Source organism: Aquarana catesbeiana, linkage group LG01, assembly GCF_042186555.1.
Source record: "Aquarana catesbeiana isolate 2022-GZ linkage group LG01, ASM4218655v1, whole genome shotgun sequence".
Lineage (NCBI taxonomy): Eukaryota > Metazoa > Chordata > Amphibia > Anura > Ranidae > Aquarana > Aquarana catesbeiana.
The window spans coordinates 687848227-687875394 of record NC_133324.1 but is presented as its reverse complement, the minus strand read 5'-3'; the positions used below and the strand labels follow the sequence as shown (position 1 = coordinate 687875394).

The window sequence follows — 27168 nt, the reverse complement described above, 5'->3', positions numbered from 1 at the left end:
ATTAACATGATGGAATACAGCCCTGCAGCACAGTCTTCAAAGGGAGGGGATCATGCTCTGCTTCAGTATGTCACAGTACATGTCGGCATTCAATGGTTTGGTCAATGAACTGTAGCTACTCAGTGCCGGCAGTACTCATGCAGCCCCAGCCCCAGACCATGACACTCCCACCATCATGCTTGACTATAAGCAAGACACTCTTGTCTTTGTACTCCTCACCTGGTTGCCACCACACACGCTGACACCATCTGAACCAAATTCGTTTATCTTGGTCTCATCAGACCACAGGACATGGTTCCAGTAATCCATGTCCTTAGTCCGCTTGTCTTCAGCAAACTGTTAGCAGGTTTCTTGTGCATCATCTTTACAAGAGGCTTCCTTCTGGGAGGACAGCCACACAGACCAATATGATGCAGTGTGCAGCGTATGGTCTGAGCACTGACAAGCTGACCCCCCACCCCTTCAACCTCTGCTGCAATACTGGCAGCACTCATACGTCTATTTGCCAAAAACAACCTCTGGATATGATGCTGAGCAGGTGCACTCAACTTCTTTGGTCGACCCATGGTGAGGCCTGTTCTGAGTAGAACCTGTCCTGTTAAACTGCTGTATGGTCTTGGCCACCATGCTGCAGCTCAGTTTCAGGGTCTGGCAATCTTCCTATAGCCTAGGCCATCTTTATGTAGAGCAACAATTCTTTTTTTCAGAGAGTTCTTTGCCATGACGTGCCATGTTGAACTTCCAGTGACCAGTATGAGAGAGTGAGAGCAATAACACCAAATTTAACACACCTGCTCCCCATTCACACCTGAGACCTTGTAACACTAACGAGTCACATGACACTGGGGAGGGAAAATGGCTAATTGGGCCCAACTTGGACATTTTCACTTAGTGGTGTACTCACTTTTGTTGCCAGCCGTTTAGACATTAATGGCTGTGTGTTGAGTTATTTTGAGGGGACAGCATATTTACACTGTTTATACAAGCTGTACACTCACTACTTTACATTGTAGCAAAGTGTAATTTCTTCAGTGTTGTCACATGAAAAGATATAATAAAAATATTTACAAAAATGTGAGGGATGTACTCACAATTGTGTGTGTTTATGTTATATATATATATAATTACACACCAGCGGACCAATCCGCTGACATCTGCCACCCCATAGAGAGCAATGGAGATCGGGTCCACCTGAAGAACGGATAGGTGGTCCCAATCGGAACACCCATTGTTCTCATATCATGGCATCCAATCCGCTAAAAACAGACATATGGGTATACATTCGCCATCCATCCGACGATGAAATGGAAACAGGCATGCAGTCCATTTCCATCCAACCGTTCCAAAGAGAATAGCGGGCTGTGTCCGTGTCTGCTCTGCATAGCGAGGCTGACACCCGACCTGTCATCCGCCTTCTCAGCGGGGATCAACGGAGAGATCCCCTGCTGAGTAGGCGGATCCGCTTGGAAAAATTCCACCCCGTGTGAAAGGGGCCTTAGGCTGTAGATTAAGACTGCTTTTAAAAATAGAAGTCTTAATAGTTTATTTTTATAAATTAAAGGGGTTGTAAAGTTAATTTTTTTTTTTTTTTTTTAAATAACAAACATGTTATACTTACCTTCACTGTGCAGCTCGTTCTGCACAGAGTGGCCCCGAACCTGGTCTTCTGGGGTCCCTCGGCGGCTGTTTCAGCTCCTCCCCGCAAGCATTTACCACCTTAATGCGAGCTCCCTCGCATGGTGGTGAGTGCTTGCGGGCTGCGCTCCCGTGATACAGCCGGCGGCTATAGCCGCTCGCTGTATCACTCGGCCCCGCCCCCCGGCGCGCCGCGTCATCGGATGTGATTGACAGCAGCGCGAGCCAATGGCTGCGCTGCTTTCAATCCATCCACTGCAGCCAATCAGCGACCAGGCTGAGCTGCAATGAAGATGACGAGGACGAGCAGCGAAGATTCGAGGCGTCAGGTAAGTAAAACGGGGGGCCTGGGGGCGGCTGGTACTGTCAAAAGTTTTTTCACCTTAATGCATAGAATGCATTAAGGTGAAAAAATTTTTACCTTTACATCCCCTTTAACAAAATGGAAAGTAAATGCATAGAAGAGAAAATCCAAATCAAATCAGTATTTGTGTGACTGCCCTTTGCCTTCAAAACAGCATCAATTCTTTCAGGTACACTTGCACACAATTTTTGAAGGAACTCGGCACGTAGATTGTTCCAAACATCTTGCAGAACTAACCACAGATTTTCTGTGGATGTAGGCTGCCTCAGATATTTCTGTCTCTTCATGTAATCCCAGACAGACTCAATGATATTGAGATCAGGGCTCTGTAGGGGCCAAACCATCACTTCCATGACTTCTTGTTCTTCTTTACCCTGAGGATAGTTTTTAATGACATTGGCTGTATGTTTGGGGTCATTATCCTGCTGCAGAATAAATTTGGGGCCAATCGCACACCTTACTGATGATATGTCATGATCAATAAGTATCTGCCTGTATTTCTAAGCATTGAGGACACCATTGATCCTGACCAAATCTCCAACTCCTGTAGAAGTGCAGCAAACTTGTAAGGAACCTCCACCATGCTTCACTGTTGCCCGCAGACACTCATTATTGCACCATTCTCCAGCGCTTCACAAACCGACTGCCTCCTGCTACAGCCAAACATTTAAAATTTTGACTCATCAGTCCAGAGCACCTGCTGCCATTTTTCTGCACCCCAGTGCCTATGTTTTCATGCATAGTTGAGTCGCTTAGCTTGTTTCCATGTACTGTGGATGAAAACATAGGATGTGGTCAGATGGGAAACGGTTAACGTAATACTAAAGACAAATGTTTTTTTGTTTTTTTTTTTTCATTTTGAATAGAGTAAGGGGGGGTTATAACTACTTTGTTTGCCATCTGTGTCCCATTGCAGAGATTTCCTTTCACTTCCTTCCCCATAGCCAAAACAGGAAGTAAGAGAAAATCCCCCCAAGGTGAGGGAATTCCAGGCTGTCACTGGAACTAGTTTTCCCACTGGAGGATTTACATTCTATCACTATTCTGATGTCAACCCCAAATTTGGGACTTACTTTCACTTTAGATGATAATGGTAAACAGGACCAATAGAGAGGGTGAATCTCCCTAACGGGGGCACAGACCGCAATAAAAACTGACAGGAGTTCTAATCCTTCTCCACTCTAAAACCAAAAAAAAAAATTGCCTTTAGTGACAATTAAAAAAAAAACAAAAATGAAGAGCAGCATATTTATTATTGTGTATGCAGCTCAACAGGATTACAGTTTTAAACGGTGAGGGATCAATTGGTCTTTACAATAGAACAATAGGCAAAAGAAGAAAATATATGCTGTAGTATGTAGTAAAGGGGAAAACCACCGCGCTATATATCTATATAATAAACAGTCAAGTGAATAAAATGAATAAAAAATTGAAAAAGAAGAAGCAGCCGCTTATATGTGAGATACACACACTAAACAATAAATAAGTACAAAAAAAAGCAGCGCTATGAGTCAAATATAGATGGAACTTTAGGTAAGAGTAGTGATGGGTAAAGTTCATAACAACAAGTGACAAAAGTAAAGTCCAATAGGTAGCAGGAAATCTTCAAATGTGCAATAAATGGACAACTGAGTCCCTTAATAGGCAAATAAAGATGAAAGCTGGATGGACCTTCACCACACCACAGTGAACGGATAAAATGGGCGCTTACCAAATGGCAAGCTTGGATAAGCTTGTGACCTTAACCCGGTCGGGGCCTTTCTTGGGATGGGAACACCGTTTGGACACTTCCTCAGACCGTGGATAACTCACTATCCTCCACAGAAAAAAACCAGGATGCAGAGAAAGCTATACCCATAGCTTGGAATAGTTTTCACAAATAATGTCCCAAAAAAAGAAGGGAGAGCAACATAGCGTAATCCTGATGGATATTTATTTAAAAGACATTTAAATTTACACTTACAGTGTGTTGAGTAAAAACAACATGGAAAGCCGGCTTTCCATGCTGTTTTTACTCAACACACTGTAAGTGTAAATTTAAATGTCTTTTAAATAAATATCCATCAGGATTACGCTATGTTGCTCTCCCTTCTTTTTTTGGGACATTATTTGTGAAAACTATTCCAAGCTATGGGTATAGCTTTCTCTGCATCCTGGTTTTTTTCTGTGGAGGATAGTGAGTTATCCACGGTCTGAGGAAGTGTCCAAACGGTGTTCCCATCCCAAGAAAGGCCCCGACCGGGTTAAGGTCACAAGCTTATCCAAGCTTGCCATTTGGTAAGCGCCCATTTTATCCGTTCACTGTGGTGTGGTGAAGGTCCATCCAGCTTTCATCTTTATTTGCCTATTAAGGGACTCAGTTGTCCATTTATTGCACATTTGAAGATTTCCTGCTACCTATTGGACTTTACTTTTGTCACTTGTTGTTATGAACTTTACCCATCACTACTCTTACCTAAAGTTCCATCTATATTTGACTCATAGCGCTGCTTTTTTTTGTACTTATATGCTGTAGTATGTCAAAAGCATCAACGCATCAGCTTTTTGTTTTTATGAGTCCCCCCCCCTTCTTGATACTGCTAGTAGAGCTCACCCCCTTCTTGATACTGCTAGTAGAGCTCACCCCCTTCTTGATACTGCTAGTAGAGCTCGCCCCCTTCTTGATACTGCTAGTAGTGTCCCCCCCCCTTCTTGATACTGCTAGTAGAGCTCGCCCCCTTCTTGATACTGCTAGTAGTGTCCCCCCCCCCCCCCTTCTTGATACTGCTAGTAGAGCACCCCCCCCTTCTTGATACTGCTAGTAGAGCACCCCCCCTTCTTGATACTGCTAGTAGAGCGCCCCCCCCCCCTTCTTGATACTGCTAGTAGTGTTCCCCCCCCTTCTTGATACTGCTAGTAGAGCTCCCCCCCCCCTTCTTGATACTGCTAGTAGAGATTTCCCCCCTTCTTGATACTGCTAGTAGAGATTTCCCCCCTTCTTGATACTGCTAGTAGAGCTCCCCCCCCCCCTTCTTGATACTGCTAGTAGTGTCCCCCCCCTTCTTGATACTGCTAGTAGAGCTCCCCCCCCCCTTCTTGATACTGCTAGTAGAGATTTCCCCCCTTCTTGATACTGCTAGTAGAGCTTTCCCCCCTTCTGGATACTGCTAGTAGTGTTCCCCCCCCCCCCTTCTTGATACTGCTAGTAGAGCACCCCCCCCCTTCTTGATACTGCTAGTAGAGCGCCCCCCCCCTTCTTGATACTGCTAGTAGTGTTCCCCCCCTTCTTGATACTGCTAGTAGAGCTCCCCCCCCCCTTCTTGATACTGCTAGTAGAGATTTCCCCCCTTCTTGATACTGCTAGTAGAGCTCCCCCCCCCCTTCTTGATACTGCTAGTAGAGCTCCCCCCCCCCCCCCCTTCTTGATACTGCTAGTAGAGATTTCCCCCCTTCTTGATACTGCTAGTAGAGCTTTCCCCCCTTCTGGATACTGCTAGTAGTGTTTCCCCCCCCCCCTTCTTGATACTGCTAGTAGAGCACCCCCCCCCCCTTCTTGATACTGCTAGTAGAGCGCCCCCCCCCCCCTTCTTGATACTGCTAGTAGTGTTCCCCCCCCCCCCTTCTTGATACTGCTAGTAGTGTTCCCCCCCCCTTCTTGATACTGCTAGTAGAGATTTCCCCCCTTCTTGATACTGCTAGTAGAGCTTTCTTTTTCCACTTCTGAAAAAGGATAAAAAACACTATTCAGTCTGCCATAAAATAGCTGCAATGTTGTCACTTTGTGGACAAGATATTTTTAGATGAGCTTTTAGCAAGAAACAAATTATAGCCCACCTCCAGCCAACACATTTTAAGCCATTACAGCAGCAGTTTATTTTATTTTTTTCAGAAGTGACTGTTGTAAGCCCCCCTGCCAATGTAATTGTTTGTAACCCCCGCACTGTCACTTTTGCTGTATAGTTTGGCCTGCTGAATAAAGGCGTGTAAAAATAAGAATTTATACACCGAATCTTAGCATTACAGTTAGTAACCCCATACAGATACCCAAATGCAATATTTTTTTGCTATATTGGACCTTAAATGCTGCACAAAATTTCTAAATATTTTTTACAGGAATACAAGAGAGCAAATCCAATGGCCAGTGTATTCTGTGGGGCTGTCTCATATTTGTGCTTTACCTGTTTGTTTTGAAGCCATTCTTTGGAGTTTTACCACTTCAGCGCCGGAAGATTTGGCTGCTAAATGAACGGACCAAATTCTTGCGATTCGGCACTGCATCGCTTTAACTGACAATTGCGCGGTCCTGCGACTCTGCACCCAAACAAAATTGACATCCTTTTTTTTCCCCACAAATAGAGTTTTCTTTTGGTGGTATTTAATCGCCTCTGTGTTTTTTGGGTTTTTTTTGCGCTATAAACAAAAAAAAGATCGACAATTTTGAAGAAAAACACAATATTTTGTACATTTTGCTATAATAAATATCCCCATTTTTTTTTTTAAAAGCAAATTTTTTCTCAGTTTATTCTTCTACATATTTTTGGTAAAACAAAAAATCGCAATAAGCGTATATTGATTTTCTTATGCGATGTCTCCTTTAAAGTAAATGTTGTCATGCCTAAGTGTCACCACTGGGGGCTGTATGGAGCACGTACCTTCTCATGCTTTGCTCAGAGATCACGCTGTGTCATAGAAGCAGCAGACTTTTTTCCTCTGGCTAGCAGGCAGACCTCCAGTAAGTTTGGGGGGTTTTGCTTCCTCCAGACACCCCCCTTCTGAACTGAACTCTTCTCCTCTTCAAGAGGCTGAGTATAAGTGAGACCTAAAACCGATCGGCAATGCCGTTATCTTTCACCGCCCCTACACGGCGGCGACTTCCAGGTCTCCTCCACGCCATCCCTCTCCCACTCAGCCGATCCCGTCGGATCGGGGGCCCTTGCTTGTGTGGGAAAACTTTTTTTTTTTTTTTAAAAGAAAGGAGGGGGGTGCAATGCGACGGTAGGGGCGGGGCATAGCTCAGCGTTGGCGTCCTCCAACGCGGGAGTGTGTTTTTAGAAAAAAAATACAGAAAAACTCCATTTATGCTGGCTGAAAAATTGTCAGAGAGTCATAAGAGCAAAGAAGAGCATGAAAGAGGTTCTGGTGATGCAGGCATTTCCTATTTGACACATTTACTATTTGCATCAGGCTGAGCATTAATAGCAGCGGCAGTAGATGCGATTTCTTCTGATAGTACCTCTGCTTTGTGCATCGGGCTATGGTCAGAAGGGGGGGTTGAAACACCCCCAAAAAAGAGCTAAAAGGGTCTCCCTCAAGCTCTGGAAAGCCTACTCATCTCTACAAATGGCATCCTCCCCTGAGAGGGGGTGGCTGGTCAGAGTGAGCATCAGGTCCATGAAATGTCTGCAACTGTTTTTAACACTGCAGCCCCCTATGATAATTTTAAATAATAAATAAATAAAGTTTAGCGACTTTAATCGCATCCCAGTGTGTGTCAAAATGCGACAGATTCTCTTCCACTACCCAGGACCCTTAAACTGAGGTAACTAGGGCCAGGAGAAGACAAATTCCCTCAGGGGAACGTGATGAGGCTGATGACTCCTCTTCTGAGGTGTCAAATGCGGGAGAATCAGCTGTTCCAATCTTAAGATTGATGGTGCAATTTCTTGCTGAATGATCAGTCTACATTTATGTACCCTTAACTGAGTGTTTGGGTTCACTAAAGCCTCCTCAAGCTGTGTATGCCTTTTCCTGTCCATTCATTGCTGCAAAAGCTTTTTTGTATCTGAGAGGGTCACCCAGATAAGTATTTTTTTCCCTCCTAAAAAAGTTTTCACACTTTATCCTATGGTGGAAGAAATTCACTAAGTGGGCTATACCAGCAATTAACACTGCTATATCCTCTGTGCATAAGTTTAACTTGTCCGGCAGACAATGCTCAAATGCTTAGGGATCCAACAGATGAAAAGGTGGAATTCCTATTAAAAAAAAAAAAAAAAAAAAAAAAAACACTTTTTTCTCTGGCAGATTGAGTGTCTCAGCCTGCGCTGACAGTAATTGGTTAATCGTTGAGAGACCAGTTTAAACAGGTGTTCAAGGTTATCCTGCTCAGCAGGCCCAGGAAGCAGCTTTATGTTTGCAATAGTTGCTGTAAGAGATTCTATCCTTCAGGCCTTGCGCCCTTCGCTAAACGCCTTGTAAGAAGCTCCTGGCTAGTCTTCCTTTTTGTGGTGAAACAGCTATTAGGGGATGTTTTGGATAATACATCCAAAGAAATTCTAGTGGAAAGCACCCCTTTTGCCATTTAAGAAAAGGAGTAAATGTATTTTCGTTTTAAAGCTCCTTCGTCTGCCTCCAGGCAGTCTCAGCAGCTTCCACCGTCAGGTTCAATCGAATAGGGGGAATTCTTCTGCAGTTCTCAAGGATCTGGCAAGAGGAGTGTCGAGAAGAATGGGGGACTTCCTCAATAGCTCCAGGGTACAAGCTGGACTTCCAAGAGTTCCCATCTCCTCGTTTTCTCAGCTCAAATATTTCCAAGGATCCAGAGAAAAAGAAAAAAGTGATCATGGGGGTCCCTATGTAAGAACAGAGGTTGGGGTTTGATCCAAACCCCTTTTTTTTCACGGTCCCAAATCCCAATGGACATTCTGGATCTCAAAAATCTAAATTCAATTCCTGAATATAACCACTCTTTTTTTCGTATGGAGTCAATCCAAATCCGTTATCTCCATCCTCCAAGGAGGAGAACTTTTGGCGTGAATCGACATCAAAGATGCATGTTTCCATATTCCTATTTCCTCGCTTACTAGTAATATCTACTTTTCAAGGTGGAAAATCTTCACTTTCAGTGGGTAGCTCTGCTTTCCTTTTTCTGCACCTTGAGTGTTTACAAAGGTTCTGGCTCCTCTTCTAGCCAGATTAAGGGCCCAAGGTATAACGATTATTGTTTACCTAGTCGATCTGTTCTTGATAGACCAGTCGGTAGCCCGCTTAGACCAAAGTATGGTCACCACATTCAACTACCTGTAATATCTAGGTCGGATACTCAACCTAGGAGAAATCTTCTTTAAAACATGAAGAAGGCTAAAATACTTGGGTCCGAACATAGGTACCCCCAGAAAAGGGTATTATTACCCCAGGCAAAGATCAGCACCATAAAGCAACTGATTTAGGTGGTTGAAGCAAGATGAATTTCTTCTATTCAACTTTGCATGAGGTTGTTGGGAAAGATGGTGGCTTCATTCGAGGCTGCTCCTTATGCTCAGTTTTATTCGAGACTACTGCAAAACAGTATTCTATCGGCTTGGAACAAAGAGTTCAAGCTCTACATTCCCAATGTGTCTGACTCCAAAGCCTATGGCCACATCGCCCTGATAGCACCTGATCTTGGAGGCTGAGCAGGGTCGGGTCTGGTTATAACCCGGATGAGAGACCACCTGGAAATACCAGGTGCTGTAAGCTGGGTGCGCCGAAGCCTCAGTTTATGGTTGATATACAAAAATCTACTAAGGGGAATATCTTTCCTTCAGTTACCTGGGAAGTGGTAACAACATATGCCAACCTTTTTTGTTTAGGTTGGGGAACAGTCCTGGAAGAGGCAATTGTCCAAGAGAAGTGGCCAAGATCAGAAATGGCCTTGCCCATTAACATTTTAGAAATTCAGGCAGAGCTCTTAGTCCTGAGGGCCTGAACGTTCAGTTTAACGGTATTGTCCCGCCAGGATTCAATCCGACAATGCCACAGCAATGGCCTATATTAAAGCGGAGTTCCACACAAAAATGGAACTTCCGCTTTTCGGAACCCTCCCCCCCTCCAGTGTCACATTTGGCACCTTTTCAGGGGGAGGGGGGTGCAGATACCTGTCTAAGACAGGTATTTGCACCCACTTCCGGCATAGACTCCCATGGGAGTCTATGCCTCTTCCTGTCCCGACCGCACTGTCTGCTGGGAACACACAGCTCCCAGGAGAGAGCGGGGACCACTAGGGACGCGCAGCGCGATTCGCGCATGCGCAGTAGGGAACCGGGAAGTGAAGCCGCAACGCTTCACTTCCTGATTCCCTCACCTGGGATGGCGGCGGCAGCTGCCGAGAACCGAGCGGGTTCTCGGCGTCCCCTGCTGACATCGCTGGACCCTGGGACAGGTAAGTGGCCATGTATTAAAAGTCAGCAGCTGCAGTATTTGTAGCTGCTGGCTTTTAATATTTTTTTTTTTTTGGCGGTGTTGGAGAAACCCCGCTTTAATCACCAAGGGGGCACAAGAAGTTGTGCGGCCCAGAGAAAGGTGAATCATATTCTATCCTGGGCAGAAAACAATGTACTTTGCCTATCGGCAATCTTCACTCCAGAAATAGAAAATTGGCAGGCGGACTACTTGAGTCGTCAGCAGTTGTTCCCGGGAGAATGGTTCCTTCACCCCGATATCTTTCTGTCAATGTGTCAAAAATGGGGGATCCCAGACATAGATCTGTTTGCGTCCAGGTTCAACAAAGAAATCGACAACTTTGTGTCAAGAACAAAGGATCCGCTAGCATGCTGTGCAGATGCCTTGCTATTCCCGTGGAATCGGTTCTCACTGATTTATGCATTCCCTCCTATTCTGCCTGCGTCCATGACTTCTTTGCAGGATCAAGCAGGAAGGCAAGTCGTTGATTGGGGGGTGCCTGGAGGGGGACCCAGGAAATCTTGGTATGCAGAGATCGTAAAGATGGCAGTAGGGGACCCATAGACCCTACCATCTCGGCCAGACCTTCTCTTGCAAGGTCCGGTGTTCCATCCTACTTTTACAAACGCTATATTTAACGGTCTGGCTATTGAGGCCCACACTCTGAAGAAGCTTGGGCTGTCTGGCTCAGTAGTTTCTACCTTGTTTAATGCAAGGGAGCCGGCCTCCATAGTTATATATTATGGAGTCTCGGAAACATATGTCTCCTGGTGTGAAACCAGGAGTTGCACCCCAGGAAATAGGTCAAAGGTAGAATCCTTGAATTTCTGCAGATGGGGTGAGAAATAAGGCTGGCCTTGAGTGCTTTCTAAGGACAGGTCTCAGCCTTATTAGTATTATTTCAACGACCACTTGCTTCGCATTCTTTAGTTCATAACTTTATTCAGGGGGTAACATGGCTTAATCTCCGGTTAGGTAACCCCTGAACCCTTGGGACTTAAATTTAGTTTTGTTGGCATTACAAAACAGCCTTTTTTTGGACCGATACAACATATTCCCTTGGTCCTTTTCTGACAAGGAAACTATTTTTCTGGCAACCATATCTGCTGCAAGAAGGGTATCAGAATTGGTTGCTCTTTCTTATAATGAGCCATATTTTTATTGTTCACAAGGATAAGGTAGTATTGCGTCCTCATCCTAACTCTTTACCGAAGGTAATATCATCAGGTTTTTATCTAAACCAGGATATTGTTCTACCTTCATTTTTCCAGAACCCTGTTCTATGGAAGGAAAATCACTACATTCGCTTGATGTGGTGAGAACAGTCAAAGTCTACTTAAAGGCGACTGCTTAGATTCGGAAAACGGATGTTTTGTTCGTGTTGCATGAAGGTCCTAAAAGAGGACAGGTGGCATCGAAATCTACTATTTCTAAATGGATTTGACAAGTAATTGCTCAAGCTTATGATTTAAAGAGGTAGTTCTACCCTCTCAAATCAAAGCGCACTCCTCTAGGGCTGTTAGTGCTTTGTGGGCAGTGCATCACCAAGCCTCCATGGCTCAATTCTGCATGGCCGCAACTTGGTCTTCAATCCATACATTTACCAGATTCTATCTGGTGGATGTAAAAAGACATGAGGATGTCGCCTTTGGGCTCAGTGTACTGCAGGCAGCAGTATAAATCCTCTGATCTCAAGGTGCCCTACTTTTGTTTAAACTAGTCTTAATAATGCTCCTGTCCCCCCTCCTAAAACATCTATAGTGACTAATCTGTGTAAAAAAGATGTACTGTATAAACTTACCAATTTTCAGCTCTCTCTAGTCCAGGCACATGATCCAGCTCCCCTATGTCAGTAAGCGGCGGCTGCAGGGGCAAACAGGAAGCGCAGACGGCGACTGGAAAGTGGGAGCCTATGGGTGACATCACCACTCCCAGAATTCCGAGCTGTTGGTTTAGGCTGGAATTCTACTTTAAGCTGGCCATACACTAACAGGATTTTGTTCATTTTTTTTTTTTTTTTAAGCGGTAGTAAACAGCCATTATTTTTTAAATTTTGTTTTTTTTAAACCTGCAAGGCAGTTATATTGTGCTAGTATGCATCACATACTTGCACACGTGAAACTTAGTTTAAAACTAAGCCCTTTCAGGGGAGAAATGTCACCGATTGCAGGGCTTCCATCTTCACCCGGTCTTCCTTACGGGTTGGTGGGCTCCGATCCTCTGATTGGATGAGCTGTGATGGTGTCGTTTACGGCACAGGACTCTGAAGGAACGGCGTGGGTATGCTGTTCCTTCAGAGCGCATGCGCCGATGACGTCAGCGGCGGCTTCGCAAGTAAATATCTTATAAATGGTGCACGTTTAGGAGATATTTACTGTAGCAAGGGTGTTTACTCCCACTTTAAGAAAATTCATTTTATTTTCTAATCGTTAGTGGGGTCAAATACGCATTAATTTTTTTACCAGCGTGACTATAAAAATAAAGGGGGATGATGAAACTTTTTCCTGAACAAATACATTTCTAGCAGTGAATGTGGTTCACTTTGGAAAGTCAATTGATTCCAAAGTTGAATGTTAACACAAAACAAAAAGAAAACCCTCTAGTCTAGTGGGACTTTAAAGGGTAGTGACTCCAAGAGGATGTATACAAATTAGTTAAAAAGTTTTTTATTGTTGCAAACATATAAAAGACACAGCAATGGTTGTGTCAGACAAGATACAAAAATGGATAAAAAGTGTGTAACTTATTGTTCATCATGAAATCACTATTTTAAATCACTCTTATACTTGTGTATAGAGTAATACCCAACGCATTTCGAGATCATGTTTATTCCTCTTTATCAGGAGCAAGTGGTAGAAGTATCTATGATATCTACAGTTTATGAAGCAGAAAAGAGAACAATGAGTAACAGATGTATGTATGCAAATAATTATACAAAATGGATACACAGGCAAACAGTCATTACATTAGATAGATCCAGTGTCTACTAACCATGTAGAAGCAGGTGTCTTGGTGTATATCATCAAGACTTTAAGGGCCAGTTCACACCACATGCAGTCCAGTGCGTTTTTTTTTTTCTGCATCAAAAACGCATAGAAAGTAGGTTATATGGTTTTCAATGGTACAGTTCACACCAGTGCTTGCAGTTCCAGTGCGTTCCAGTTCCAGAAAAAAAAAAGAACATGCTGCATTTTTCCTGCACTGGACTGTACTGGAATGCTGTAAAAAGCATCAAAAACTCACGGGAACACACCTAAACGCACCGGAACACCCATGTTCTTATTTAAGGTTAAGGAAAAAAAGGGGGGGGAAATGCACTGGACTGCATCAAAACTGCACTGGAACGCATCAAAAACGCACATGCAAAAAAAGCATCTGGAGCGCATCCGGACTGTGTTTCTATGGTGTGAACTGGCCCTAAAAGCCAGTAAGTATGGCTGTGCTGGCCCCTCACTGCCCAGGAGGCTGGAGATTAAAACGGCCACCCCAGATGACAACCAAAAGGGGGGGGCAAGGGAGCGAAACCCGACCCAGCAGGTGGACCCACACTGAGGATCAAGATGGCAGAGATCTGGCGATAAACATAAAATAGTAAGTATATTGGTAAAAAATATATCTATCTCATATATATATTTATATTTATTATGAGCCCCATTGATGAGTGTACCGAATGTGGTCACTCAAACAAAAAGTGCCTCAATCAATGGGCATGCAAGGAAAGAATAGAAAAATTCCATGATGGAGAGTCCAGAGTCCAAATAGGGATTCTTAATATTGGTATGACCTATCTAGCGGGAAAGACAATCGGACATTGGTGTATGGCAGGAAAAAAAAAAAAAAAATATATATATATATATATATATATATATATATACATACTGCTGGGATTAAGGGTAGGAGGAGATGACACAGTACTGTGGCACGTTGCAGATGAACCAGTATCCACTTAAAAGGAAACTGGGTGATCACATTTAAATGCACTGGTAGTGGGGTGTATCTAAAGGGGACAATATGTAATTGTCACAATTAGGTGTGTACTATAGGCATGGTCCAATAATCCATATATATATATATATATACATATATACATGTGTATGTATATATAATATAGCATGCATAAGACATCTGTGGTAAACAAATTAGGAAATCAGAAACCTGTATACATAATGAAACCCAGTCCAAAAAAGAATGGGTAAAATACACTCTCCCATATCTCACAGCATGAAAAAGGTGCAGACAGAGAATACTATCTAAGCTACCCTTGATGTAGATCTCACAGGGTCTGGATAGGTTAGCTCCAAGCAGCCAGCAGGAGGATTGCAATTAGCCTGCTATTCAGTCAATTCATTCCAAAGTTGAATGTTAACCACTTCAGCCCCAGAAGGATTTACCCCCTTCCTGACCAGAGCATTTTTTTGCGATTCGGCACTACGTCTCTTTAGCTGACTATTGCGCGGTCGTGCGACTCTGTACCCAAACAAAATTGATGTCCTTTTTTTTTTTCCACAAATAGAGCTTTCTTTTTGTGGTATTTGATCACCTCTGCGGTTTTTAGTTTTTGAGCTATAAATAAAAAAAAATTTGTTTTGAAAAAAAAGCAATATTTTTTACTTTTTGCTATAATGAATATCCCCAAAAAAATATAAAAAAACAAATTTCTTCCACAGTTTAGGCTGATATATATTCTTCTACATATCTTTGGTTAAAAAAAAATCGCAATAAGTGTATATTGATTGGTTTGCGCAAAAGTTATAGCGTCTACAAAATAGGGGATAGATGTATGGCATTTTTATTATTCCTTTTTCTTTTTTTTTTTTTTTTTTTTTTTTTACTAGTAATGGCGAGGATCTGCGATTTTTATCGTGACTGCGACATTGCGGCGGACAGATAGGACACTTTTGCCGCTATTTTGGGACCATTGACATTCATACAGCAATCAGAGCTAAAAAAAAGCCACTGATTACTGTATAAATGTCACTGGCAGGGAAGGGGTTAAACACTAGGGGTGATCAAGGGGTTAAATGTGTTCTAACTGTAGGGGTGGGCTCACTAGAACATGAAAAAGATCACTGGGAGCAGTAGATCCATGTCATGTTGCTAGGCATAACAGGGAAATGCCTTGTTTACATAGGCATCTCCCCATTCTGCCGCTCCTCCTTGCAATTGTGGGCCGCCGGCAAACATCGAGTCTGCGGGCATGCTCTTGTGGCGTGCGCGCGCCTGCTAGGTGGGAAATACGAAAGGACGTACGGGTACACCCTTTTGCGCACCTGTGCCATTCTGCCAATGTAAATCGGGTGATTAAGCGCAAACAAACATCTTTAGTACTTTGAACAATATAAGTCATCAAATGTACTGAGAATTTCCATACAAATTTTTTCATACAAAAATCTACTAGTGTAAGGTGAACTTTTGTTAGTAAGGCTGTGCTTTAGTAACTGTCTAGCCCTGTTTTTAGTCTCCTTGGATCTGGTTTCTTGGAACTGAACCTTGGACTTTACATGCTATTTTAGATATTTTGGTGTATTTATCACCTAAATTTTTTTTTTTATAGAACCTCTGTTAAATGTAGGATGTGACAGACCCAACGGGGACAGGGGCGTTTGGAGGGAACTACAGGGTAGACTCTTGCCTGTTGACTATGGGCCCTGGCATTTGAGGGAGCTAAATGCATTCAGAGAGATGTCCTGTTATATAATGCAAGATGATATGTTATTACCACATTTAACCTCCCTGGCGGTTTTCCCGAGTGTGGCTCGGGGTTAAAATTCAGGACCATTAGCGGTAACCCCGAGCCACACTCGGGATTGCATCGCAGGATCCTGGTGCCTCCATACTTACCTTGTCCCCGGGATCCTGCGATGTCCCCTGCAGTGTCCGCGGGCTGTGTCCTGTTCCGAAGCCTCTCTGTGCCAGGCTCCGTTCCCTGCGAGCGGCGCGACGCATGGGGGCGGAGCCTGGCGGCAAATTCAAAAAAATGTAAAAAGCATAACACATACAGTACTGTAATCTTACAGATTACAGTACTGTATGAAATCATTTCACATCCCATTTGTCCCCAGTGCTCTGGCCCATGCCCTGCATGCAGTTTTATATTGCATATACTGTTCTTTCTGCCTGGAAACTGGAGATTGTCCATAGCAACCAAAAAGTGTCCCTTTACGTCAAAAATGGCTTTAGACCAGCTAGAAAACAGCGATAGTAAATTAGAACACTTGCAGAATTGAGCGATAGTGAATCGTGTGGAAATTTATTTTATTACTATTTATTTTTATTTTTTTTAATTATTTTTTTTTTTTATTATATTATAATTTATGTTTTTGTGTTTCAAACTTTATCATACCCGGGATATCTACTAGACTCTTGTTTGGACAGATTTAAGTGTTTTATTGTTAAGAATTACAGGCCTACAATATAAAACGCCAAATTTCCATGCAAAATAATTGTACCACTTTCAGCACCTAAAATCCGAAATAATCATACCGCCAGGGAGGTTAACAGTCAAGGAAGCCACGGTGGTCTCTGCCAACTTGAAACTCAGTGAGAAGATGGATGTGAAAAGAAGATTGGTTAATGATATCTGTTGCCGGACTGTCTGGGGTGGGCACTCCCTGACTAATCAAGACATGTCTGGGGGCCTAGCAGTTGATTAGCTTACTGGCTAAGTTAGCTGTTGATTGGATTGCTGTTTAATCAGACCACTGTTAGCTGCTAGCTGTTCTTTAGATGTACTGTTAGATGTACTGATGTTATTACTGTTTACAGTTTAGGATAATGTGATCAAGCGCTTATCTGATTTTGTTTGGTATAAATTCTATGTGAACGTACAATAAAGAGTTCCAGTTTGCACCTAAGCTAGTGTTGTCTAGTTCTTGGGTGCAATTCTCAGCTATAATACCTTGTTCCTGGTTCCAGAGTGGAGGAAGCTGTATCTTGGAGGAGGCACCCAGGTGGGGTGTCAGGCGGTCTGTCACATAGGGAAATATTGCTAGGCAGCTTCTTTTTGTTACTGTCATCTAAAAGATGTTTAACATTTTCTTCTTTTTTTGTTTTGTAGGAATGATAACAGATCTCTTCATTGATAAGTTCAAATTCAAAGGCACAAATGTGAAAACTAAAGTGCCCCTCTTGCTGGAGATTTTGGACAATTATGAACAGAATGCACTGATGACATTCTTTGATACTGCATAGGAAGCATCAACTTCATGAATTGCTCAAGAGTACTGTGAATTATAGCAACTATGTACAGTATTTATTGTATAGACTAGATAATGTTTTGTTGTGTTTTTTTTTTTTTTTTGTTTTTTTTATAGTATGCCTTCTATGGATTTTAATATATCCTCACCATAGGATTTGATCTGTTGAAAGCTTACAGTGTTTTCAAAAAGTATTCATGCCCCTTGAAATTTTCCACATTTTGTCATGTTACAACCAAAAACGTAAATGTATTTTATTGAGATTTTATGTGATAGACCAACACAGTGGCACATCATTGTGAAGTGGAAGGAAAATGGTTTTCATTTTTTACAAATATGTGAAAATTGTGGCCTGCATTTGTATTCAGCCTCCCTGAGTCAATACTTTGTAGAACCATCTTTTGCTGCAATTACAGCTGCAGGTCTTTTTGGGTATGTCTCTACTAGCTTTGCACATCTAGAGAGTAAGCTTTTTGCCCATTCCTCTTTGCAAAATAGCTCAAGGTCTGTAAGATTAGATGGAGAGTGTCTGAACAGCAATTTTCAAGTCTTGCCACAGATTCTCAATTGGATTTAGGTCTGGACTTTGACTGGGCCATTCTAACACATAAATATGCTTTGATCTAAACCATTCAATTGTAGCTCTGGCTGTATGTTTAGGATCGTTGTCCTACTGAAAGGTGAACCTCCACCCCAGTCTCAAGTCTTTTGCAAACTCTAACAGGTTTTCTTCTAAGATTGCCCTGTATTTGGTTCCATCCATCTTCCCATCAACTCCTACCAGCTTCCCTGTCCCTGCTGAAGAAAAGCATCCCCACAACATGATGCTGCCACCACCATGTTTCACGGTGGGGATGGTGTGTTCAGGGTGATGTACAGTGTTAGTTTTCGACCACACAAAGCATTTTGCATTTAGGCCAAAAAGTAAAATTTTGGTCTCATCTGACTAGAGCACCTTCTTCCACATGTTTGCTGTGTCCCCCACATGGCTTCTCGAAAACTGAAAAAGGGACTTCTTATGGCTTTCTTTCAACAATGGCTTTCATCTTGCCACTCTTCCTTAAAGGCCAGATTTGTGGAGTGCACGTCTAATAGTTGTCCTGTGGACAGATTCTCCCACCTGAGCTGTGGATCTCTGTAGCTCCTCCAGAGTTACCATGAGCCTCTTGGCTGCTTCTCTAATTAATCCTCTCCTTGCCTGGCCTGTCAGTTTAGGTGGATGGCCATGTCTTGGTAGGTTTGTAGTTGTGCTATACTCCTTCAATATTTAAATGGTGGATTGAATAATGCTCCGTGAAATGTTCAAAGCTTGGGATATTTTTTTATAACCTAACCCTGCTTTAAACTTCTCTACAACTTTATCCCTGACATGTCTGGTGTGTTCTTTGGCCTTCATGATGCTGTTTGTTCACTAAGGTTCTCTAACAAACTTCTGAGGGCTTCACAGAACAGCTGTATTTATACTGAGATTACATTACAGACAGGTGGACTTTATTTACTAATTAGGTGACTTCTGAAGGCAATTGGTTCCACTAGATTTTAGTTAGGGGTATCAGAGTAGAGAGGGCTGAATACAAATGCACGCCACACTTTTCAGATATTTATTTGTAAAACATTTTGAAAACCATTTATCATTTTCCTCCCATTTCACAATTATGTGCCACTTTGTGTTGGTCTATTACACAAAATCCCAATAAAATACATTTACATTTTTGGTTGTAACATGACAAAATGTGGGAAGGGTATGAATACTTTTTTCAAGGCACTGTAGCATACCATGTGTTGACTTGTATATGCAGTTGTAGCTAATCAACACCACAAAGGTTAGGATTCTGGCCTAGCTGAATGTTTGAGGCACAGTCATAAAGGGTTTCAATAACAATGGTGTCAGTTGCATGGGAGCATTGGATGATATGTTTCTTACAGCACCCTATTCATGGATGTACAATGTGAAACAAAACCTAGTTTACAGCCTCCTCAGAGGTCCCATAACGCATATGGGTACATTTTGCTGTAAATAAAACATATCTTTAACTATCAATATCAGCTTTATGAAGCAATATATAGATCATTGTTATTAGCACTCTTAGCTAATATCATTTGAATTAACAATGATTACTTGTAAATATATGTAATGGTACATAGGAAAGGCTATATTTTCATATATTAGTCTGTATAAATGTTATCTGAAGAAGCACAATAAACTTTGTTTTTGCTGACAATGTAATGACCTCAGTATTTATATTAAAAGAGTCATATCCTTTTATCAGAGAGACTCTATCACTTTGCCTTAAATAGGTTCGCTTTAGCCCACCAAATTATCTCTTAAACTTTCAGTTTTTTTACACCATGAACAATTGTAAGGCTATTTGCATTAATTCCTATAACATTATACAGGGTTATTTAAAAAGATGGAGCAGATTTGAACTTTTTGTTTTAAACAAACTGTAATACCCCTTTCACACTAAGGTGCTTTACAGGCACTATAGCGCTAAAAATAGCGCCTGCAAAGCGCCTCTCCTCTCACTCCAATGTGAAAGCCCGAGTGCTTTCACACTGGAGCGGTGCGCTGGCAGGACGTCAAAAAAAGTCCTGCAAGCAGCATCTTTGAGGCGCTTTAGGAGTAGTGTATACACTGCTTCTAAAGCGCCCCTGCCCATTGAAATCAGTGGGCAGTGCCGGCAAAACGACACTTTTAACCCCTTTTCAGCCGCTAATGGGGGTTAAAAGCGCCCCGCTAGCTGCCGAAAAGCGCCACTAAAACTATAGTAAAGCGCCGCTAAAAATAGCAGCGATTTACCGCCAATGCCCCAGTGTGAAAGGGATCGAAGCACATTCCACAAATCACTGGATAGAGGTAGGTTCAAAGTAGAAATCCCATCAAGAAGTTCCATTCAGTGCAATACAGAGGTGCTGTTTCTTGTTTATAGGAAAATGGTAACACCGCAGGTGAAGTAACTCGTGTGTGCTGTAGTTTGCAAAGTGTGAATTCCATTGTCAGTTCAACAAACAGTCTTCTCGTCATAAACAAAGTTAAAAGTGCCATAAAAAATTGGTTAAAGATGGTTGCATATGCAAACGGAAAAGAAATGGTCGTCCTTGCACGTCAGATGAAAATACTGAACGTATCCACTTGGAGGTCCAGCGTTATTTGGCATGACATCATCCCAGGACGACTGATTGGAAGAGGTGGACAACAAAATCTTGTTCATCGTCTGTGGCCAACCAGGTAACCAGACCTTTTTTTATCTATGGGGGTACATAAAACAAAGAGTGTTTGGCCCACATATGCCTGCCCCTCCTCAATATCTTAACAAATTGTTGAAGGTGTGAATTCAATATCTAGCGAACAGTTGATGCGCATGTGGCAAGAATTGGTCTACTGTTTTGATGTTTGTCGCGCAACACATGGTACTCATGTTGAGTGCATACAACCTCAAGGACCATAAAGTGTTGAACCTTCCTCTATCCAGTGATGTGCAGAATGTGCCTGTATCCTTTACAGTTTGAAATAAAAAGTTGAAATCTGCTCCATCTTTTTGAATAAACCTGTATTTCATATCATATCTATCATTTGCCATTTTTCATGTAGATTTAAATGGCCATCAGTACTCATGAGAGATTGAACAGCCAACCTATTGACTGTAAGTTTGCACACTAAGATCAAAGTATCAGCATTCAAATATGATAGTTATCTCAGCATACTCCATAAACTCTGTACATTTTTCTTTAATTCAGCAGAATATACTTCGTTTTTAAGCTTCTGTTCTCAGTAAATCATCATTGACATGATTTTTTTGTTAATGTGTGTAAAGGGTAAGAAGATTGCCACAACTGTGTGGTATATTAGAATAAAAGATGCTTCAGTATGGCCCAACTTTTTTAATACCATATTTCAGCTGTGTTGGGGGGTGGGGGGGGCAGGCAGTGTGCTCAGCACAACCAGAAAACTGACCACACTGGGAAGGATGTGCTCCCAAGCTTAGCCTGTTCAGTTTGAAATAGGAAAGGAGGACTGGCAAGATCACCAGGCATTTCACCCATGGAAAGCAATGCAAAAAGAACAGGATACTTTTTAAAACAAGTACATGGTACAAAGTGTGTTGTCTCCTTGAAATAATGATAAATTCATAGGTTTAACTCCCACGCATATACATGTGAAAAAACACTAATAGAATTCATCAAAACTGAAAAATCAAGCAAAATAAATAAGTAAATAAGTGAAAAATGCAACTTATTAATGACCTATCCAAAATGTGAATATATATATATATATATATATATATATATATATATATATATAAACCATTCATAAATCGACAATCTTATGGAGTCCATCCACGTGCAAAACAAAGTGCTCTGTCCTTTAGTATACAAAGTGCTCCAATGCTCAAAGTGTAGTAGTAAGATAATGAGGCCTCTTACCAGACCGCAATGATCTCAAATTATAGAAATCAATTGCGCTTAATCTTTATGGCTTAGAAGAGCGGAGGCTCACCCTCTAAACTCCACACAGCTCAGTGACCCCACTGACTGGGATTAGCAGCGAAATCCCCAGTATATAATAAAAGACCTCCGCCAGCGCTCCATCAACAAGCTCCGACACAGGTACATCAAATATAAAAAGGGAGAAGCCTCATAACGCAACACTTTAAAATGCTCCTTCTATTCACTAAAGTATTACACTTACATAGATTCAGAAATTACAGGCGTTACACAAACGCTATTGCAGATATTGCTATTGCGTCATGCAGTGGACCTCAGCGTGATGACAGCACAGAACTAGCTCTGCTCGATGCGTTTCTCCATACAAGGCGGCTTCTGGGTTTGGAGTCTCCAATTTTGTACCATATAAAAGTGGTCACGCTAAAGGGTCTAATTTGAATGTGATAAACGGTCTTTCCACTTTTCTCTGTTTTACTCACGATGGATATTTGTTTATATATATAAATGATCATTGATTCCCCAGTTTGTTGCATTTCATGTCTGCTGGAACTTCATGTTTGGTCAGTGCAGGTTAAAAGAAAGGTTCAAATGCTAGCCTAAATAAACCTTTACTATATACAGTAGTACCTTGGATTACGAGCATAATCCATTCCAGAAGAATGCTTGTAATCCAAAGCACTTGTATATCAAAGCAAGTTTCCCAGAGTGTCTCCAAGCGTCACCGCGCCCCTGCACCTCTGGCCACATGCGGTATTGCACACCCCAGAGGCTTTAATCCTGCTCATCTTACGAGACAACGCTCGCAAACCAAGTCAGACCACATTACTCGCGATCCGAGGTTTTACTGTAATGGTTTATTATTAGTCACCATACTTCCATTTTGGCATTCGTACTTTTATTACTGATATATCTATTATCATGTCTCATGACAGCTTATAAACTAAAAAAAAACGTACATTCCAGGGTGGATAATACAGATACTACATTTCCATAAATCATTTTCAATGAGAAGTACAAACAGTTGTAAAATAAAAACATATATAGCAATACAAAGATACACACCAGATCTTTGAATATAGATCAGTAGTGGTCAACTTACTTGATATAGGGGGCCTTAAGTGTGACCCCTGATGTCACTAAAGGGCCGGTGAAAGTAATATTACACAAACTGTTAGACTGCAGTCATGCTACAGGAGGTCAAAGACTGCAGGCATGCTACAATTGTGCTCCCTACAACCCTCTTGTGCCACATTTAGATTTTTCTCTCACCAAGATCTATTATAAAGGTTCAGAGGGGGGAAAATCCATAAAAAATGGATGGGCAACCCAGAAAAAGTAAGATAATGTTAAAAAAACAAATGTAGCTCAGGGGTGTTCAACCTGTGGCCAACGGGCCATATGCAGCCCAAGACGGCTATGAATGCAGCCCAACACAAAATTGTAAATTTGCTTAAAAATATTTTTTGATTTTTTTTTTTTTTCTAAAATTGCGTTTACATTTTAGGAACACGTTTGGGTGAAGAAAAATTTTACATTGTCTTTTTACTGGACTTTTATATGTTGTATCTTGCCAAAGAAAAATATCCCACTCTTCACAATCACACCTTATTCATGTCTTCAGTTTTTGGCAGCACCTTTATTTGTGAGCAACTATTTGCAAGGATGAAGCACAGAAAGGGCATAAAATAGAACCAAAATATCTGGTGAGCACATTGAGAATTCGTTGAGAGTTGCTACTACATCCATCAAACCAGATACTGATGCATTGGTTTATCAAAAACAGTGTCAAATATCACACTAATTTTATGTTGCTCTCTTACTTTTATTTTAAAAAGTTGTATTAATCAGATAAGTACATTATCTATATCAGTGACTGTTAAAGTGTTACTAAACCCACAACAGTAAAATCAGTTTGTATATGCAGTAAAGCATGCTTGTTATATTCACTGTGGAACGTAAGGGGTAAATCCTCTGCATTGTGTAAAAAGGCTGTTTGATTCTGTCTTCTCTGCTCGTCCCCTTCTTCCTCAGACCCCAATCCATCTCCAGGATAGTACAGAGCCTTAGGGGCACTCTGCACATGCTCAGTTTGGTGTGTATTGCCAAAATTTTTTTTTTTTTTTTTGGTAGGGTGAATGTGATCGGCACAGGGCCCATCAGCACTGTCCAGACAGAGGATCAGGGGTCCTGCAGCTTCATAGGACAGTCAAAGGAGAATGAAAACTCCTCCTACAAGCCTTAACCAGTGCTCAGCCAGACACTGATAGAAGTCACAAGGCTGCTATATACTGCTGATGGCAAAAGATATTTAGCAGTTTACTTTTACTAAAATATTTAAATTTCCATGTTCTATGTACTATGGGAGACCAGATATAGTAAATGCTGGGTCCCGGGTTTAGTAACACTTTAACTGATCTTCCCAACTTTTTCTGCTCATCAGCTATCTATATTGTCAATATATTTTATGTGTGGTCCATGACAATTCCTCTTCTTCCAATGTGGCAAGGAAGGTCAAAAGGTTGGACACCCCTGAAGTAGTTAATGAAAGAGTCTTGAGAATATATCCTTCACTAGCTCTAATAACTCACCAAAACTTGGAATACTGTGTGCAGGGGCCGCAAAGACCAGCCAAAGTGCACCAGGGATCTAGAGATTGCTTTTTTTATATTGGAAGCATAGGTGTCCTGGCATTTGGCCAGTTTAGCTATTCAGTTTAGTTAAAGCACAACTAAAGGCAAAACTTGTTTTCGTTTTGGATAAAGTGGAGAGGAATTCGAACACCTGTCAGGTTTTTATTGCTGTTTGTGTCCCCCTTGGGTAATTCACCCTTTCTATTCGTTTTTTTTTACCTTTATTACCAAGAGTGAAAGAAAACCAGAGCAAAGACTGAGAAGATTTGAACCATGTATGGGCAGGCTGAATGTACCCAAGTTGATCAATCAACTTGGGTACAACCAGCCTTGTGAATTTTACATGCAATTATTGCTAGTGGCTGTTTAAAGCCGCTAGCAATAGGGGTGCGCATCTTCACTGGTCATTCGATTAGATTACGATTATCCTGTCCACAATTCGATTAGATTCCGCGATGCATCACAATTACAGTGCATGGTTAAAAACTTTCTATCCGAAAATTCAAGCAGTCAGAAAAACTAAATTCTTCTCCAGTGGCAGAGGGATGTTGGGATCAGAGGCAGAGGGATGGTGGGATCAGAGGGATGTTGGGATCAGAGGCAGAGGAATGGTGGGGATCAGAGGACGAGGGATAGATGAGATCAGAGGCAGAGGGATAGATGGGATCAGGCATGGATGGGATCAGCTGCTGACAAACAGAATACAGTGAACTCAGTGCTGAGAGTTCAGGTCTTCCCTGTTGCACATTCCAGCACACTAGGAGTTAAAATAGTGGAATGTGTGAACGGGGAAGACGGAGCTGAACTCTCCCACGTGGTGAGTACAAGTTGTAAGCAGAGTACACTTATATGTACTCTGCCTACTCCTGTTGAACTAACTGTGCCTTATCGAACACCCTCTTATTGTACATTAAGTGCCCCACTGTAAATGCCTTTTAAAAAATTTGTAGCTATTTATATACCGCATATTTCAGACTGTTCCTCAGCTCACCTGTAACTCATACCGGGCTGGCCGCTTGCTGCTCTCCTCTCTCCTCTCGGCTGATATCAGCGGAGGATTCTCAGCTCCGCCCACTGAAGCTATTAGATGGAGAGAGGAGAGCTGTGCACCGGGCAGTCACATGAGCGCATTCAGGAACATTCTGAAATATGTTGTATATCGCTACATATTTTTTAAAAGGTATGTACACTTGAACAGTGGGGCACTTAATTTATTATAAGAGGGGATTCGTTAAGACACAGTTATTCTTTAAACTTGTAGAGTATGATGGGGGCGCTCTCTCAGGAGGGGAGGGGCAAGTCGGGATGACGTCACCCGCAAATCGATTATGCCGGTCGTAGCATCGATGCCGCATCGTGGACACCCGAATCCCGATGCATCGATGCTACGATTATATTCAATACCCCTAGCTAGCAATACTCACTGTGTTTATCTGGAGGGACGGCTTCCCCTGCCTTCCTACCAGGAGAACACAATGGCTCTGTGGGAGGGGTTCCCTCATGTGTTGATAGGAGAATCGAGCGATTTCCTTTGCAGGAAAGAAAATCGTTCCATCTATGGCCGGCCTTAGACTTATCCGTAGCCCTGTTTTTGGGACTTGTCCAGGGCAGCACAGGAGAGAGTGAGGCTCACCCTCTAGAGGCAGGAAACACAAACCCAGGAAGTCTTTAAATGGACAGTCTGCCGTCCCCTTTGCCAATACTTTGACCGAGAATTCCACCAGGAAATAACTATAACGACAAAAAAACATAGTATCCCAGCATTTACACTACTGTATAATAGAGAAGGAATCCCTGCTGTCCTGAACGACTCCCAGAAACAGAGTTACTGGTAAGTCTAACTCTGGTTTTCTCAAGTCATCTGTCCAGGACAACACAGGAGAGGATAAGTGAGAACTTGCCAGATTGGAGGGGGGGGGCTACTGCCTGGAGGACTTTATGCCTTGGGCTGAGAGAAGGTCCAACTAATAGTGCTTGATAAAAGTTGAGCTGCTAGACCACATTGATGCTCTACATATTTGTTCTGGAGTTGCTCTGGCTCGCTCTGCACAAGAGGTGGATAAAGCCTGAGCAGAATGAGCCTTGGGAGAAAAAGTACAAATCTTTTTCAAGACTTTCTAGGATTCCATGATTGCCTGCTTAATCCAGTGGGCGATCAAATTTTTTGGAGGCTTGACAACCTGCTCATTGAGTGTAAGACAAAAGGGCATTCGACTAGGGGGTTTTAGGTTCAAAATAAGCCAGTACTTGCTGGATGGCTTTTGATCCACAAAGGCATGTGAATAAAAGCCCTAATTTATCTCTTGATGAGGTACTGGAATGGGAACCTGCTGGTCCACCAGGTCTTCTTGCTGTGATATCAGGGCTAACACTTTCCAAGGTTCCTTGGGAGGGGAGGTTAGAAACATTCTTAGACCCTCTGCAATAATCCTTAGAACAAAAATGTTTAGGGCAATGCTCTGCCACTGAGGGAGGAAGAGCCCCAATCTTCCTCCCACTGAGTCATTGGTACTTTTTCGCATTGCTAGGACAGGAAAAAAGGTATCCCCCTTTTATTTCCCCTGGCCCCACTGCTTTTTTGGGGCTTGCTCTATGGAGCCCTGAGGCTGAGCTTTTTCCCCTGAAAAAAATGCATTGCCAGACCTTTTTTCTTCTTAAAAGAGAAGTATGGGTGTGGGGTTTTTTCCATATTTATACTTACCTAGGTGGGCGCAGCACCAGTCCAATGCTGCATCTGTCCCCTGGCACCTCTACACTG

At 42.3% G+C, this 27168-nt stretch overlaps 1 protein-coding gene across 2 annotated transcripts in view; it reads left to right on the top strand.

Annotated features, from left to right (window-relative positions):
* Positions 1 to 19560, top strand: part of BBS7 (Bardet-Biedl syndrome 7) — a 99108-nt gene extending 79548 nt beyond the window's left edge. For both annotated transcript variants that reach the window (XM_073603478.1, XM_073603469.1), the window contains exon 21: positions 17196 to 19560. In XM_073603478.1, coding sequence (XP_073459579.1) covers positions 17196 to 17329 — 134 coding nt within the window. In that variant the 3' untranslated portion in view covers positions 17330 to 19560. The remainder of the gene's footprint in view (positions 1 to 17195) is intronic.
* The last annotated feature ends 7608 nt before the right edge of the window (positions 19561 to 27168 follow it).